This window comes from Ursus arctos, unplaced genomic scaffold, assembly GCF_023065955.2.
Source record: "Ursus arctos isolate Adak ecotype North America unplaced genomic scaffold, UrsArc2.0 scaffold_26, whole genome shotgun sequence".
Classification (NCBI taxonomy): Eukaryota; Metazoa; Chordata; class Mammalia; order Carnivora; family Ursidae; genus Ursus; species Ursus arctos.
The window spans coordinates 24169554-24183913 of NW_026622941.1; the positions used below are offsets into that span (position 1 = coordinate 24169554).

At 43.6% G+C, this 14360-nt stretch overlaps 1 protein-coding gene across 1 annotated transcript in view; it reads left to right on the forward strand.

Annotated features, from left to right (window-relative positions):
- SSPN (sarcospan) overlaps positions 1-12877 on the forward strand; it is a 36450-nt gene extending 23573 nt beyond the window's left edge. The window contains exons 2-3 of the mRNA XM_026502234.4: positions 2698-2784; positions 8646-12877. Coding sequence (XP_026358019.1) covers positions 2698-2784; positions 8646-9011 — 453 coding nt within the window. The 3' untranslated portion in view covers positions 9012-12877. The remainder of the gene's footprint in view (positions 1-2697; positions 2785-8645) is intronic.
- Positions 12878-14360: the final 1483 nt, after the last annotated feature.

Genomic DNA, 14360 nt, shown 5'->3' on the forward strand with positions numbered 1-14360 from the left:
TATGGGAGTCCGCGAATGTTTACTCTACATTTCTCTATGCTTTTGTACCTACTAATACGTCCTCTAGTCTTCCTCACATCCCTCTCCTAACTAAGTTCTGCTTATCCTTCAAAATCCATCTCCCTTCAGGAAGTGTCCCCAAGTTGCCTTTGGGTTGGTCAGCCCTCCTGTGTATTATGGCAGCGAGGTCCTGGTACTCACATGGTATTCTAACTTCATTGTCCTCTTTCCCCCCACTACACCAAGAGAGAGCTCCTTGAAGGCCGAGGCTCTGTCTTTTCACCTCTCAATTCCCAGAGCCATGCACAGGGTCTGGCTAGTGTATGTCCTCAAAACAGTTCTGTCATTTGACTAAGAGAAATGCCCTAGAATGAAGTCATGGGTTCCTGTGCACCTTCTTGCTGGAAACTGGCCTAAATTAAGGCTATAAAGAAGTAGAACTTTACTACCAAAGTGGGAACATTGTTCAAGGAAGGCACAGAATCAGATTTTAAGATGTGGGTCCATTAGGCCTGATTACTGGAATGTGTCTCTCATGAAGACCAAGAGGAGAGGCTGGGCAAGTGCCAACTTCACCACAGCCTCTAGGGACAAAGACAGTTACACGGGAGAGAGCTGGACCCTGGGCACCTGCAGACAGACACGAACACGGGCGCAAGGCACATGGTTAGGGATTTAACACTCTGCACAAAAGCAAGGTGAGAACCCTCCATCTGGTTTGTTGCCAATAAACAACAACAAAAAAGGAGGTCTTTCTTCCCTTGTTTCAGTTCTCTAAATTCTTAATGTGAAAATACATAGTCAGCCCCCACAGACCTGCTCAAACTTATACCTCAATTAGGTAATTTTTAGAAATGTATTTTGAGAAAGAAATCCATCCCTGACTTGGGAACGTCAGCCAGGTTGTGGGCTCCACACGGAACTTCAGGATCTTGACTTCTGCATCCGCCAGTGCTTTGCCGGGGGTCCTACCTGCTTTGTTTCCACCCAGCTCTCTCCAATCCCTGCCATGCTCATGTATTTTAATCCTGTATCTCTCCCCTGGGAATGTTACTATTAAGTTATCAGCCAGTCCTAATGATGGAAAAGCCTATACTAAAAGCAGGCTTGGCTTTTGGCTTCACGGCCCAGTAGAAACCTGAACAACTCTCAACTTGGGAACCCAGGAGGGCACAAGCAACTTATTGATTATGTCCAGGGGAGAAAAGGATAGAAGCATTACCTTAAAATGCTCTGTTGGCATTGTAAGTAAACAGCTCTCCTACCCTGTGGTGTAAAGCTAGCCCTAGGGGTAGAAATTATCACCAAAGCAGTCTTTTAATGCACTCAGCTACACTTCCGACATCCTCTCTAGGAAACTTGTGCTTATCAGAAAATGCAATTCTGTTGCTTTTGGTTTCTGTCCTAAAGTAGAACTTAGCAACATTTGAACCGTTCCAAAACTAAGTGTGGATAGATATATTTTGATTAGAAATTCTAAATCACATTTACAAAACTCCTGTGCACTAAAAAAATCTGTTTTGACAAAGCAGTTGAGTATCTTTTCTCTCAAAGTGGTCATTCCCCCTCCCAGCCTCCTTCTTCCCTTTGGGGACACTCAAACATGGGGGGATCACTTCCTGTCTTCCCTGGCCAGTGTCCTCCCGTCAGGCATGCAGTAGCCACGAAGTGCAGATTTTGCTGGGCTACACCTTTCCTCTCCGCCTCTTCCTCTGACTTTGCCTGCATCATCTCAGCTCTGGCCCACCTGATACGTTCATTTTGCCTAGATGAGTAAAATACTACCCCAGCGTTCTCACCGCCAGTCTGTCCGACACCACTGCTCATCTTCCTGAAACAGGTCTTGCATCATGTCATTTGTCTGGTCAAAAAATTTCAAGGGAGTCCCATTACTTCCTAAATCAATCCTATATCCCTAGGTTGTTACCTTACGGTTCTGCTGTCTATGTTGTTATTTCAACTACAGGTATATATTTGCTACTCTCCCCCCACCATTTGCACCAGCCTCCCTCTCTGCGATTGCTTGTGCTGTAGCACCCAACTCCCTCATGTGAGTGCCGATTTCATTCTTTACTAGCTTTGTGCTTCTGTTTCCTCATTTCTAATATGAGGATCATAATAGCGCCTACTTCCCAGGGTTTTGTGTTGATTGCCTGAGGAAATCCATACAAAGCCCTTAGAAGACCGCCGCACAAACTCAGTAGTCAGTAAACGTTCGAGATCACTATCATTATCATCATCCCTTTCAAGGACCATTTCAAATCTACCTCTTTAGTGAAGTCTTTATAAAGTGCCCAGCTCATTGTTGTTTTTTCCCCTTTTTGTGCTTCTCTGAAGAGCATTCGACATATAATGCCCTGCCTTAGAATAGTGCCCGCACTTGCCTTGGCCTCGACTGGACTCTAACCTTGCTGAGGTGGAGGAAATTTTATCCCTCATTGTGTACTCGAAAGGGACCTCATACAGCACCTGGCACATCAAAAGGACTTAATAAATACGGCTCCATTGAAAGAAATTGATTTTACTATTTTAAAAACTCTGTTCCTCAAGCCGAGAAAGAAATAACACATACAGATAAGTAAATGAAATGAGCACCTCGATAACAAGGCTATTACTGGTGAAAGACGCTGAGATTGATGTCATTAGAATGCACGACTGGCCCTGATAACACCCTTTCGTCCATGTCCTCCGTTGCAGGTCTGCTTAGTGGCCTATCTTGGTTTGTTTATGCTTTGTGTCTCATATCAAGTTGACGAACGGACATGTATCCAGTTTGCTATGAAAGTAAGTTGTCATTTTTCTTTCTCTTTTATCATCACATAGAAAAAAAACCCACGAGTACAAAATAAAAGAATGCTTTTTAAGGGGTTGCATATCAGATAATTCTAGAAATTGCATTTTTAGGCAGGCCACAAAAATGTTTTAGGAGGGCATTCATCCAGACCCCAAAGGTAATGCTGATTTTTTTAAAGTCCTAATTTCCAGGCACTAGGTTGGCACAGAGCATATGAAATCTGTCCTTCAGTGCCCTTACAAGGAATATTGAAAATTCATCAGTTCAGCAAAACACTTAGCCAGGGAAAAGGTGTCTCTATTAGTGCCCACTTCCATATCTTGGGGGTTTTTAGAATATTTTAATAGGCAAGCAGTCTATTTCCTTTTGTAGGTGGGATCACTGAGACAGAAAAAGTACATTGGGTGCATCCAAATGTTCTGTGCAAAGAGTCTGAGGATAAGGGGGAGGGCTGGGACACGCATGGTTTAACAAGTGTGTGTGCCTTTTCCATGCCTGTATTTTTTTTTCCTCCGTTAAAGATGGTGCATTTGGTTGGAACCAATTCACATACACAGCATTTTCACTGCACAGTAGAATCTACTCCAGAGGGAAACATAGACACACCCTTTTAGAGTTTAGGGAGATAAACACCCAACTCAGCAATCAGAGCCAGTAGAAATCAAATTCCTACATTTTCTTTCAACTACTTGTAGCAGAGAGCAGAACGGTTTCTGTAATGTTAGTTTGTTGGGGTTTTTTTTTTTTTTTGGTCCATTCAAACTGTTTACTTTTCTTTTGTAACAAAACACATAACAACTGGACACGTCTTTGTTCAAAAAGAGAGCATAGCTCATAAGGGTAAGTTCACTCTATTATTTAGAAACGAAGATGCAGAAAAGATATTTTGTAATCTAGTATAATTGAAGCAGTTGACATAAAAAATGCTTATATGTGTGTATATTTAAATCATGTTGTAAAAGAGTAATTAATGGAATAAAAATGTTCACCTTATATTAACTAGCCAAAAAAAGCTGGCTACATAAAATGTACAATGTGATAACACAGAAATTAAAAAAAAAAAAACACCTCTCAGTGCATAGAAAAAAATAGTTATCTGTGAGTGGTGGGAAGACAACTGCATTTTGTAGTCTTTTTCTCTAATTTTGAAATGTTCTCCAATAGATATAACTTTCCTAGTTAAAACATAAGGGATTCTATTTTTAAAAATTTATAGAATTTCATGGATATGTCTACATTTGGACATTTTACTTTTTCTGAGGGTGTTCCTTAAAAGAAGGCCAGATAGAGCAGACACCAGTCCATGTTTACTTTTTTTGTAGAGGTCTGATTAAACACAGCAAGGCTTAGTGATGATTTAAAAAAAAAGAAAAAGGAAAAAAGAAAAAAAAAAAGTCAGAAAGCCTAGTAAGAAATGCCCTGTTAAATTACAGGAACCTCTTTCACTAGGGTATAAAGTGATCTCTGCTAGGTTCCTCAGCTTATGTGAAATGCTCCATTTCCCCTCCAGATGACCCAGCAGAGACACCAGCATCAGCTTCACGGAGACCCCGAAGCCATCTCAACACCTGCACTTAAAATAAGGAGCAAGGACAAAAATAAAATAAAACAAGTCAGTGCCAATGTCAGGCAGGTTGAGAATTCCCCACTAGGAAGATCTCATTAGCTACCTTTTTTTTTCACCTGTGACAGACATTGACAAATACGGAGGCACTTTTCTCTTCTCCTGAATGTGACCTTTAGTGATGCTTGCTGCCAGCTCTCTAAGGTCCCCGCTCTATTATCTTCAGGTCTAAAATGAGCTTCAGTCAATCTCCGGGGTTTCCCAAGGCACAACAAGTTACAGCCGACTTGCCTTGTGCCCCCACACCGTTTTTGTTTTGGGGGGGGGCATTGGGGAGGCACGAAATGCATCTTCATACGGTGCTTCTCACTAGCATAACGGCGTTTTAGTGCCTGCGTGTTGATACCCTGGCCTAAGATTTGTTGAAGATTTTTGGAGACCCCCATGGCCCGGGCAGCCCCCCGGGGGATCACCGCGGCTCTCTGTAGCCTGAGCACGCGCGCGCACACACCGCTCCTTCTTCTTCGAGACAATAGCCACGGGCCTGGTCTTTCATCTCACGCCGCTACAGTCCGCCCTGGCCGCTCGCGGCGGGCTCTGCGACTACGCCGGCGAGGTCCTTCTGTCTCCCCGCGGCGCTGCCCGCGGCCTTGGCGGACCCCTGGGCCTGGGACTGGGCCTCCTGCCTCGCCTCGTGGCCCTGTCTTCTCGGGGCTCACCTGGCTGATTTTCAGAAACGTGTCCGGTTCATGTGCTTGGCAACACTCCCGGGGAACATTCCCCGCGAGGGCATTTAAGGCGCAGTCGCCTCGTGCCCACAGGCAGGAGGCCCCCGGGCTGCTGCTGCTGCGGCAGCGGCCTCCCGGCTCCTGCCACCGGGAAGGTAATTAAATCGAAGCCGAACCGCCCTCCTCCCCAAGTCACCGAGCGTGGAGGCTGCAGCCGGGTACCAATTAGCGGCCGCGAGCGAGCGGAGCCGTGCCGGGCGCCGCCGTTACATAAGCGCCGGGGCCGCGGCGCCCCCGCCCCCTGCCCGCGGCCGGGCGCCAGACGCGCGGGCCGACAGGGGCAAGACAGATGCGTCCCGGCCCGCTTTCATCAAGATGTGTTTGCTCGCATTCCCAAGGTCATCGTAAACACTTTCATTGATAGTTTATTCCTGCCGTGTAGGTAAAACAAGCCACTCGATTTTACATTACAGATTCTAACCCAGAAGCTTGTTGCTGTCAGATGAGTTAAAAGCCGTGAGGGAAAAATGCTACCCCGCGGCAGAGGTAGCCTACAGGCCTGGGCGGGAGGGGGATCAAGTATGTATTTATGTCTTAAAATGGATAAGAGATTTGATGCTGTGGCTCACGCCTGTTTACTCGGCCTGATGAGTCCACAGGGTGGGAGACGCAGAGTCACGGTGGGAGATACGCACCGAGGAAAATGTATTCCTAATCAAAGGGGCTGAGGGGCATGGCTTTTGTTTGTGCTCTCGCTGGCTTCTAGCATCTTTAAGATGCTCGAGGAAGATTGGGCGATCCCTGTGTTTGTGTAAATGTTCACATCCTTCCTAGGAGCCACCTATGCGTTGTTACTCCCACGTGACGGAGAATGAGACAAAGCCGGTAGAGTTGATATCCTGAGTCTTGAGAACTGGCAGCTCTTTCCATCTCTAGTAATTTGCTTATTGATTTCACAAATACTTAAGTAGTGCTACTGTGTACTAGACACAGCTCTGAGCCCTTTACAGACACCAACTCTTTCGATACTTATAATAATCCTATGACCACAGGCGCTATTATGATCATCATTCCAAGCTTAGAGGTGAAGAAATGTAGGTACACGTGGGACTGATTAGTTTGCCCCAGGAATCAGGATTCCATGGGGGCAGCCTGGCTCCCCAGCGTATGCTCCTAACCATCAGTCTGCTGTACACTTGTTAAATGTCTTGGGCTAATCTTTTCATACCTAAGCCAAAAGGTGATCTTTTAAAAATAGGCAAAATTCTCATTTCAGCAAATGGATTTCTGTGATTATGAGAAAACAATATTTTTGCAACCATCCGAATTACTTGCAGATTGAGAAAGAGGGATTATTATCTTTGGTTCAAGATATTGTCCCAATGAACATTATAGTAATCTGCTAAGGATGTATGTGTGTGTTGGAGGGAGGAGGGTTATTACAAGACCTCTTCAGTTCCATCCATTGATGGCAATAAAATGTGCCGACAAAACTCCAATTGGGGCCATTCTACTAAGCAGATGACTCTCAGGTGGGAAATTATCCCTTTAATTTGGGCCTCCCTGCTGGTAAAGGCACCGATGTACCCATGTTCCCAAAGCAAATAGTTCCCAGTTGCATGCTGCCTGTCCTGGAAACACGGCTCCGGTGGGCACACGCGTACAACAACACCGTCGGCACAATTTAATCTGGCTCTTGGTATCAGGAGTTTGAAGTCGGTTGTCAGGCCCAAAGATTTCGGAACCACCCAGAATATTTCAAATATTCTTCCCCGATGGTCCCACAAAAATAACCTCATAGTCTTTAGCCTGAGCACTATAGTGTTTGCAGAGAATATGGCCACTGACAGTTCAGGGAGGAGATGTGTTCAATATCACACATTGAATATTTCCTTTAAAAATTTTTAGTGGTGCCCATTTGGATTTATCTGCTTCCCTTCCTCCAGGGGAGACCAAATGTGTTGAGTAGAAATTCTCCTTGTTATGTCCCTGAGATAGAAGACGTTGCAATAAACTGTTTCACAGATGAAACACGTGGGTTCCAACCGACAAGTCTTCAAATGATTTGGTGTGTGTGTTGAGGATGTCTTTGGTGAGAAGGTTCAGAGAAGCCAGGCCCTGCTTGGTTGGGAGCCGTGCTACGACAGGATGGTTTAGCCAGTGAGTTCCACCCTCCTCCTGCCCTCAGTCGAGCTTTCAGGCAAACTGGACACATGATGAGGGCACCAGAACACAGACACACACACCAGAAAGAAAACAAATACATTTTTAAGTGTTCTATATTTAAGACTCGAAAGCACTTGAAATTGTCGCCATGTGGAGAATCACTCATTTGGAGGACTTTTGTACCCATGTTTTATAATCTTAGATATGTGTTTTTATTTTAAATTATTGGAAGTGGAGGGAGTGCATAATCTTTTCACAGCTACTTTAATCTGAACCTGGACATGAGGAGAACTGATCTTACTTTGGGGAGTTCACATTCACCAGAAACGCTCTACAAGCAACTTTTGACTGTGGTATGCAAATCTCACACAAAGAACTGGGTTCAGTACACTAGTCCCAACAGCTGGGGCCTCTGTTCCTTATCTAGACCCCCAGCAGGTGGGACCATGAAGAAAAGCATCTCCACTAGGTCAGTGCAATCCCAGGAACATTTCTTGTTCTATAAAATGCTTTATATTGTGACCATGTCAACAAGCACTCACAATTTTTGATCAACACATTTCACGTGTAAGCTAAATGTCCTCTTCAGGGAGTCCATGGTTCTTCAGCAGCAGAGTTTAGATCTTGAACCAGACCTTTCCATCACAAGGCTATCACACAGGCCAACAGTGTTCAGAACCTCTTGGCAGCTGAAGGGCCGTTTAGGGTTTATTTTTATGCTCAGGAACCACATGCTTACAGGTGGACTTGGGTTGAGACGTGTAGGTGATGAAGCTGACATCCAGTCGTCTACCTTCTGGAACCATAATCCGCCCCCCCCCCCCCCCCCCCCCCCCGCCCAGCAACCTCTTACTGGGGATCCTGGCATTCTGGACACAGGTTAGCAATCACTATATTGAACACCATTGTTTTTATTAACCCGTATCGCCAGTTGACCAATCACTGCCAATTCTGGCCAACACAGTGTTTACATTGCAGAAACGTGTTCTTTACTTCCCAGTCTTTTTGCAGTCAACAGATGAGCAGTTTTTGAGGTCAGAGACAGTCGCGGCATGCCTTTCAGGGATGGCTCTCGTGTTTGGGATTCACCTAAACTGTTTGCTGCATCCATGAACATCCCACAGTCAAGCTAATGTTGTTGGCTCAATGTATGAAAAGCACCCAACATCTGTATGGCAAATAAAGCTAGGATCAGGGCGTAAGGACTGCTCACTAAGAAATCAACTTGGAACCATTCCTCTGTCTTGGGGACTCCGTTTCTGAGGCAAGAACAGCCCCTCCATCAGGACCCCTCTGATGAGAGGAGAGAAAGCACAGCTTTGATGAATTAGCTTTGTCATGCGTCATCCAACGCTCTTTGTAACTGGAAAGGTTCTCTTCTGCTTTCTCGCAGCTGTTGTACTTTCTGCTGAGCGCCGTGGGCTTGACGGTCTGCGTGCTGGCCGTGGCCTTTGCTGCGCACCACTACTCGCAGCTCACCCAGTTTTCCTGCGGAACGGCTCTGGACGCCTGCCACTGCAAGCTGCCCTCCGTGGAGCCCCTCAGCAGGACCTTCGTGTACAGGGATGTGACGGATTGTACCAGCATCACGGGCACTTTCAAACTGTTCTTACTCATCCAGATGATTCTTAACTTGGTCTGCGGCCTCGTGTGCTTGCTGGCCTGCTTTGTGATGTGGAAACACAGGTACCAGGTTTTTTATGTGGGTGTAAGAATGTGCTCCCTCACGGCTTCCGAAGGTCAGCAGCAAAAGGCCTAACGTTCTTGCTCACAGGTGCGAGAGGAAACAGCCCACTGACTAGCTGAGGTCAAAAAAGAGAAAGAGGAGGAAGAAAGAGAGAAAGAGAGAGAGAGAAAAAAAAAAACCCAAAACCAAAAACCAACATTTGACAGTAACTAATAGTCACTATTCTAAATGAATATTTTTGTATTTTTCATGAAATAAAAACATCTTTTCAGGTTTCTATAGTATTTTTAAAAACTCTTATAGAGAAAATAAGATCCAAACTGACTTTGGGACAAAGAACTCGGAACAGGGAAAGAACGGCACACATCTCTCCTTGCCGTCTGGTGTTTATTCCTCATATAGATTTCCCCCGCTTTCTGAAAGTGGAGCATTCCCATGAAAACTTTCGTAAACCGAAATGGTGTAAAGTGAAGAAGCTACTTCCTAGAAGCAGAAATCTTCAGCTCTCTTTCGGTTAGCGAAAACTCGTGCTCATGTAGCTATTTTCCGAGAGTGGGGAAACCTGTCCTCATTCTATTCATCATTTGTATAATCTTCTTTCCTGGGAGTTCAGTTTATAGTGTGGACTGGCATTTTAGGCCCACTTGCTAAATTTTGCCGTCTTTTCCAGAACTTCCCACCTCCCCCCATTATCTCCACTAAGTCTTGGAGAAAGGCAGGGGGTGGGGGGAAAGCTGAACAGCCAGGTTGAGTTTCTCTATTTTCCCTGGTAGAGATGTCTCCAAGGCATGAAACAGCTTGAAGGAGCAGAGTAGAAAAGGAAGACTTTGCACAGGCTAAATAATTATAAACACCTGGGCTGGGGCCGAGGCCTTTTTCTCCGCAGCTCCCTTAGTTCGGCTCTGCAAGTGGATCCCTTACTAAACGCTTTGGATGATTGTCTGCTTCTCAATAATTGAAAGTTGGTGGTAGTTGTATTCTTAATGATGTAGAAGGCTCAAAAATAATTACATTATGCTTCTATTCTATCATCTAAAACAAATCATTAAAACTAATTTCTACCTAATTGTTAATTATAATTATGCTCTGAAGCCTACTTAATGAGCCCTGGCTGTACTTACGTAGCACCATCAGAGAAATTACTCTCACAAGAGAGGAGGCTTAAAGATTCTTTCTTCTGAAAGCCAAGCTTTACAACGGAGAAGAGAATTTTTTTTTTTTTATTAATAGCTCAGGTTAAAAATACTCATTTAAACAAAAACAAGAGCATTTGTAATGGGCAATGTTTGTACAGATAGCACATTTGTGATATGTTGTGAAGTATCTCTCTTGGCAGCTAAGTCCTTTGGAGGAAGATTGGGAATGCCGATGCGTTCCATTCATAAAAGTGTATCTGATAGGTAATCCTGTTGTTGACTTGTGTCCACAGTCCACCTAGAGACTTCAACTCCTGTTCTGAAGTCCTGATTTGAGCATCTGCCCGTTGACTTGGAAGGTAGTTTTTATTTTAAGTTACCACAACTTAAAAAAAAAAAAAGCACAAGTACCCTATGGTGGGAATCTTTTCTTTCTTATCAAGTTCTGCACAATATCCATGTTTTAAGGACGGAGCTCAGAATGCAAATGCATGCAGCATAAATGTTATCTAGATCTTTCTCTACTAGCATGCTCTATTGAAATCAGAGATTCAAGATAATAATGGAGATGAATTTGCCTCTCCACATTGCCTATTGATAGACTCCGCTAGTCATGAAATTCAAGCCTAAAAGAAAAGCGTTTTCTTGTTTGCCTTAGAAGATAGTCCAAAAATCCCATTGATTGCGACAGTAGTGTCAATTTCTACACAATATAAATATCCAAGTAAAAAGAAAAACATTAAGTCGGTTAGTTGGAGGATTGTAAATAGCTTTTATGTCCTCCAGATAAAACACCTGATTAACAGATGTGAAAACCTTTTTTATGTATTGACTTGCTTTAAAAATGGCCTTCCTACACACGAGCTCAGGCCAAGAATTCACATTGGAGGGATTAGTGGAAAAGACTCTGGGGCAGAGGTTTGATCACACACAGAAACTACAGCGAGAGAACACCAAGCATCCTGATGATGACCTGAAGAATACTCTGTGCGCTGTTAAAAAAAATAATACCGATAACTGAGTCCATTCTGATTTGGACAGTTTCCTACACAAAGAAGAAAATGGCCACGAATCTGAAATATTGTAGCTGTTCTGTAAAGAGTGAGAAACTCATGATTTAATGCTAATTGCTGTGAATCAGGCACCACTGGAAGCACACCCTGACTTCCTTCAATGACTTTTTATAGCGAACACTACTGGTTTTATATTAGAAAAATTAAAATTCTACACATCACCAAGGTGCTCAATGCTTTACAAATGATTCACAGGGTATTTCAAATGGTAGAATAACTTTAGCTTATGTGTTTTCTTTTTCCAAATGATGCCACCAGGCAGGACTTACGTAAGTTTGATAATAATCAGGAAATATATACACTATACACACACACACACACACACACACACGTAAACTGGGGATTTTGCTATTGTGTAACTAAATCATTCTTAAATCCCCGAAAGAAAAAAATAAGAATAAGTGAAAGAAGGAACAAATAAATAAGACAGGAAAGAAACCAAGGCAAGAGTCCTGTGCTGTGAACTCCCCGAGTATTGATACGTGTAAGAAATGTGTTGCATGAATAGCAAACTGCTTTGCGCTGGATTTAAAGTATTTTAAGGTTGTGTTTTGCAAATATTGAAGTTACAATAACGGCAACAGAAAAGGAACAGATACACAGCTTTACACTTAGCAAAATGTTACATTTAAAATCTGACAAGGAGCCAAGATGGTGACTGTCTCTTCTAAACCATAAAACAGTAAGATTTGCGCAATCTTCCTCCTCTTCCACCTCCTTCAGGAGGATTAAATGAATCAAGACTTTGGAAAGAGGGGGAACTGCCGGGACTTGGCAGTACTTGAAATAGGAGGAATACAGCAGCCTAAATGTACAGACTTTGTAACGGAGCCCACTCGATCGGTCTGTGCCTTCACGTGACCGCCATCTGTGCCTCCCTCGCTCTGTCCAAATTTGTGGAGGCAGCTCCTTGGAGCCGAGCCTAAAAATATAGCTACGCCAGGCCCTAGAAACTGTAGTCAAGGAACAGGCCTGACTCTTTTCCCTCTTTGAGTCCAGCGTCTACATGCTCTTTTTGGAGGGGTTTCCAGCTGCAACGGCAGTGTGTTCGGACAGCGAGGACCCGTTATATGGGTGTTTTCTATTCGCGGCCAGGACATCCGAATCTCTAAACGCTCTTGTATTTCCCCTCCCTGCATGCGTTGTATCTGGAATACGGTTATAGATCTTTAGTAAAGGGTGGGGTAGAAGGTATCCAAGGAGGGTTCTGGAGGACAACGGTGGGGCAGTTATTTAATCAGAACAAACTTCGAAGCTGCCCTGAAAAACCAAGGCCACCTTTCCGTTTTCTAGTGACTGCTCAGAACTACGGCCAAAGCGCCATTAATTTCCGTCAGTCGCGCTGGCTGTCAGTTTTTGCTACACTCCAAGAACTCTGTCATGTTTCGGGATGCACACTGAGTCTTCAGGACGGTGTTAAAAAGAGCTGCTGGCCAAATAGATTGACTCCCAGTGGAAACATTTGTTTGGCTGAAGGCTCAGTGTTTCAGCCTGTGAAACGGATACCTTGATTCTTCTCTTCTGATTTTCTAGTACTTTATTATCTCGAGTGATTATCCCCTTTGAAAATATTGATCTGCATTTTGATGTTGTGGTTGCATTCTTCTGGCGTTGATGAAACAGTGAATAGAAAGCAAAGTGCTTTCCAGATGTTTGAGGTGGTGGGTTTTCAATGGGATGCACATATGCAGATTTTCTTTGTTAATAAAGTTTTCATAATCTCTGAAAACACCTTGTTTGGATGTGTTTTGCAGTACATCGCATGTGAACTTGTATACCTAAAATCTCTCAGATGAGTGCTTCAAAAATCCGGTTTTGGGATAGATGAGAACTAATATTCATTTTGACTCTTTTGTTCCGGTAACTGTCTCTATTTTGGTACACGGCACCCACTGTGGAAGTCAAGGTTATAAATGCTCCCCGGGCCGGAGAGAGCCAGAGCTGAAAAAAATCTTGCAGCAAGTACTCGGAATGCTGATTCTTAATTTATATCTATTAATGTCAAGTAAAGCTTGGCCTTGAGAATGGAATACATGTTTGAGTGCCACATGATCAATCATATCCTACATTTAATTATACAGGAAAACAGACGGCCTAATTCCTTTTCAAATCTGAATGCCAGGACTGCTTCTTCTGAACTCTGTGGCAATTTAAACAGTTGATGGTACCGTGCAATGCAGCAGTTCTTTCTGTTTATTTGAGTTAGAAAAGCTCGTAGAATGGGAAAAGAACAGAATCATGACTTAGGACACACTGTCTGAGGTACATTTCCTATCCTTAGTGTTAGGGCTGCAGCCCTAGGATGGAAATCTGACGGCCGCTTTCTGGCTGCGTGACTCTAGACAAACCATTTCATGTTGGGTTTCCTCATTTGCAGAGTGGAGAAAAACATAACTGGGGAAAGTTAAATGAAATAGCACTTCGCAAAGGGACTTGCTCAGAGAGAGCCTAAGAAGCATTTGGTTTCTTCCACCCTTAGCTGGTTTCTGCATAGCCTGTGTCACTTCTCCTGTCCCCACATCCAGCTAGAAACGTGGCTCTGCTTTGCTTATCCCCTTCTGTGACTCCCTTTTTATAAACCAAGAACATTATCAAAGGGGCCGCCTACGGAAATTCTGCTTTTCAATAAGGTAGCACCAACTCTTACTGATGATAGAGCCCAGAATTACGTGCTGGCCGGATCCCTATTTGTTGGTTTAAGCAGCTGGATGTTTCCCAAAGGTGACCATCTTTTCTTGGCTCGTCACCCAGAAAGAAGTAGAAGCTGAGGCATTTCTCCTGATTTTCATGTCACTTCAAATTTAGTTTGATAGCAGTGTGTTTAACCCCAACATTTAAAAATGAAACTTTATTGAGCTTTCGTACATTATCAGTCCCCTATATTTTAGGTTGTGATGTACAATCCCTCATTTATTTAAAAACCAACTATCAACCACCTTTGGTATGCCTGACTCTGTGGGTCACTGATTATCACTCGAGAATCGTAAAAAAGGTCTCTTTTTGAGCATAGTCAGCAGATATCATCTGGAGCTTCATTCTCCAGGTTGGATATGAGAACACTCATATGAATCTAAATTCTTGAATTTATTGATTTGGAGTTATTGAATATATATACAGTCAGAAATCTACTTTCTCCCTTGATAGAGTCTATCTCTCTTTGTAATTCATAATAAATTGTTATAAATTATTTTTTTCATTTGACAGATTTATCT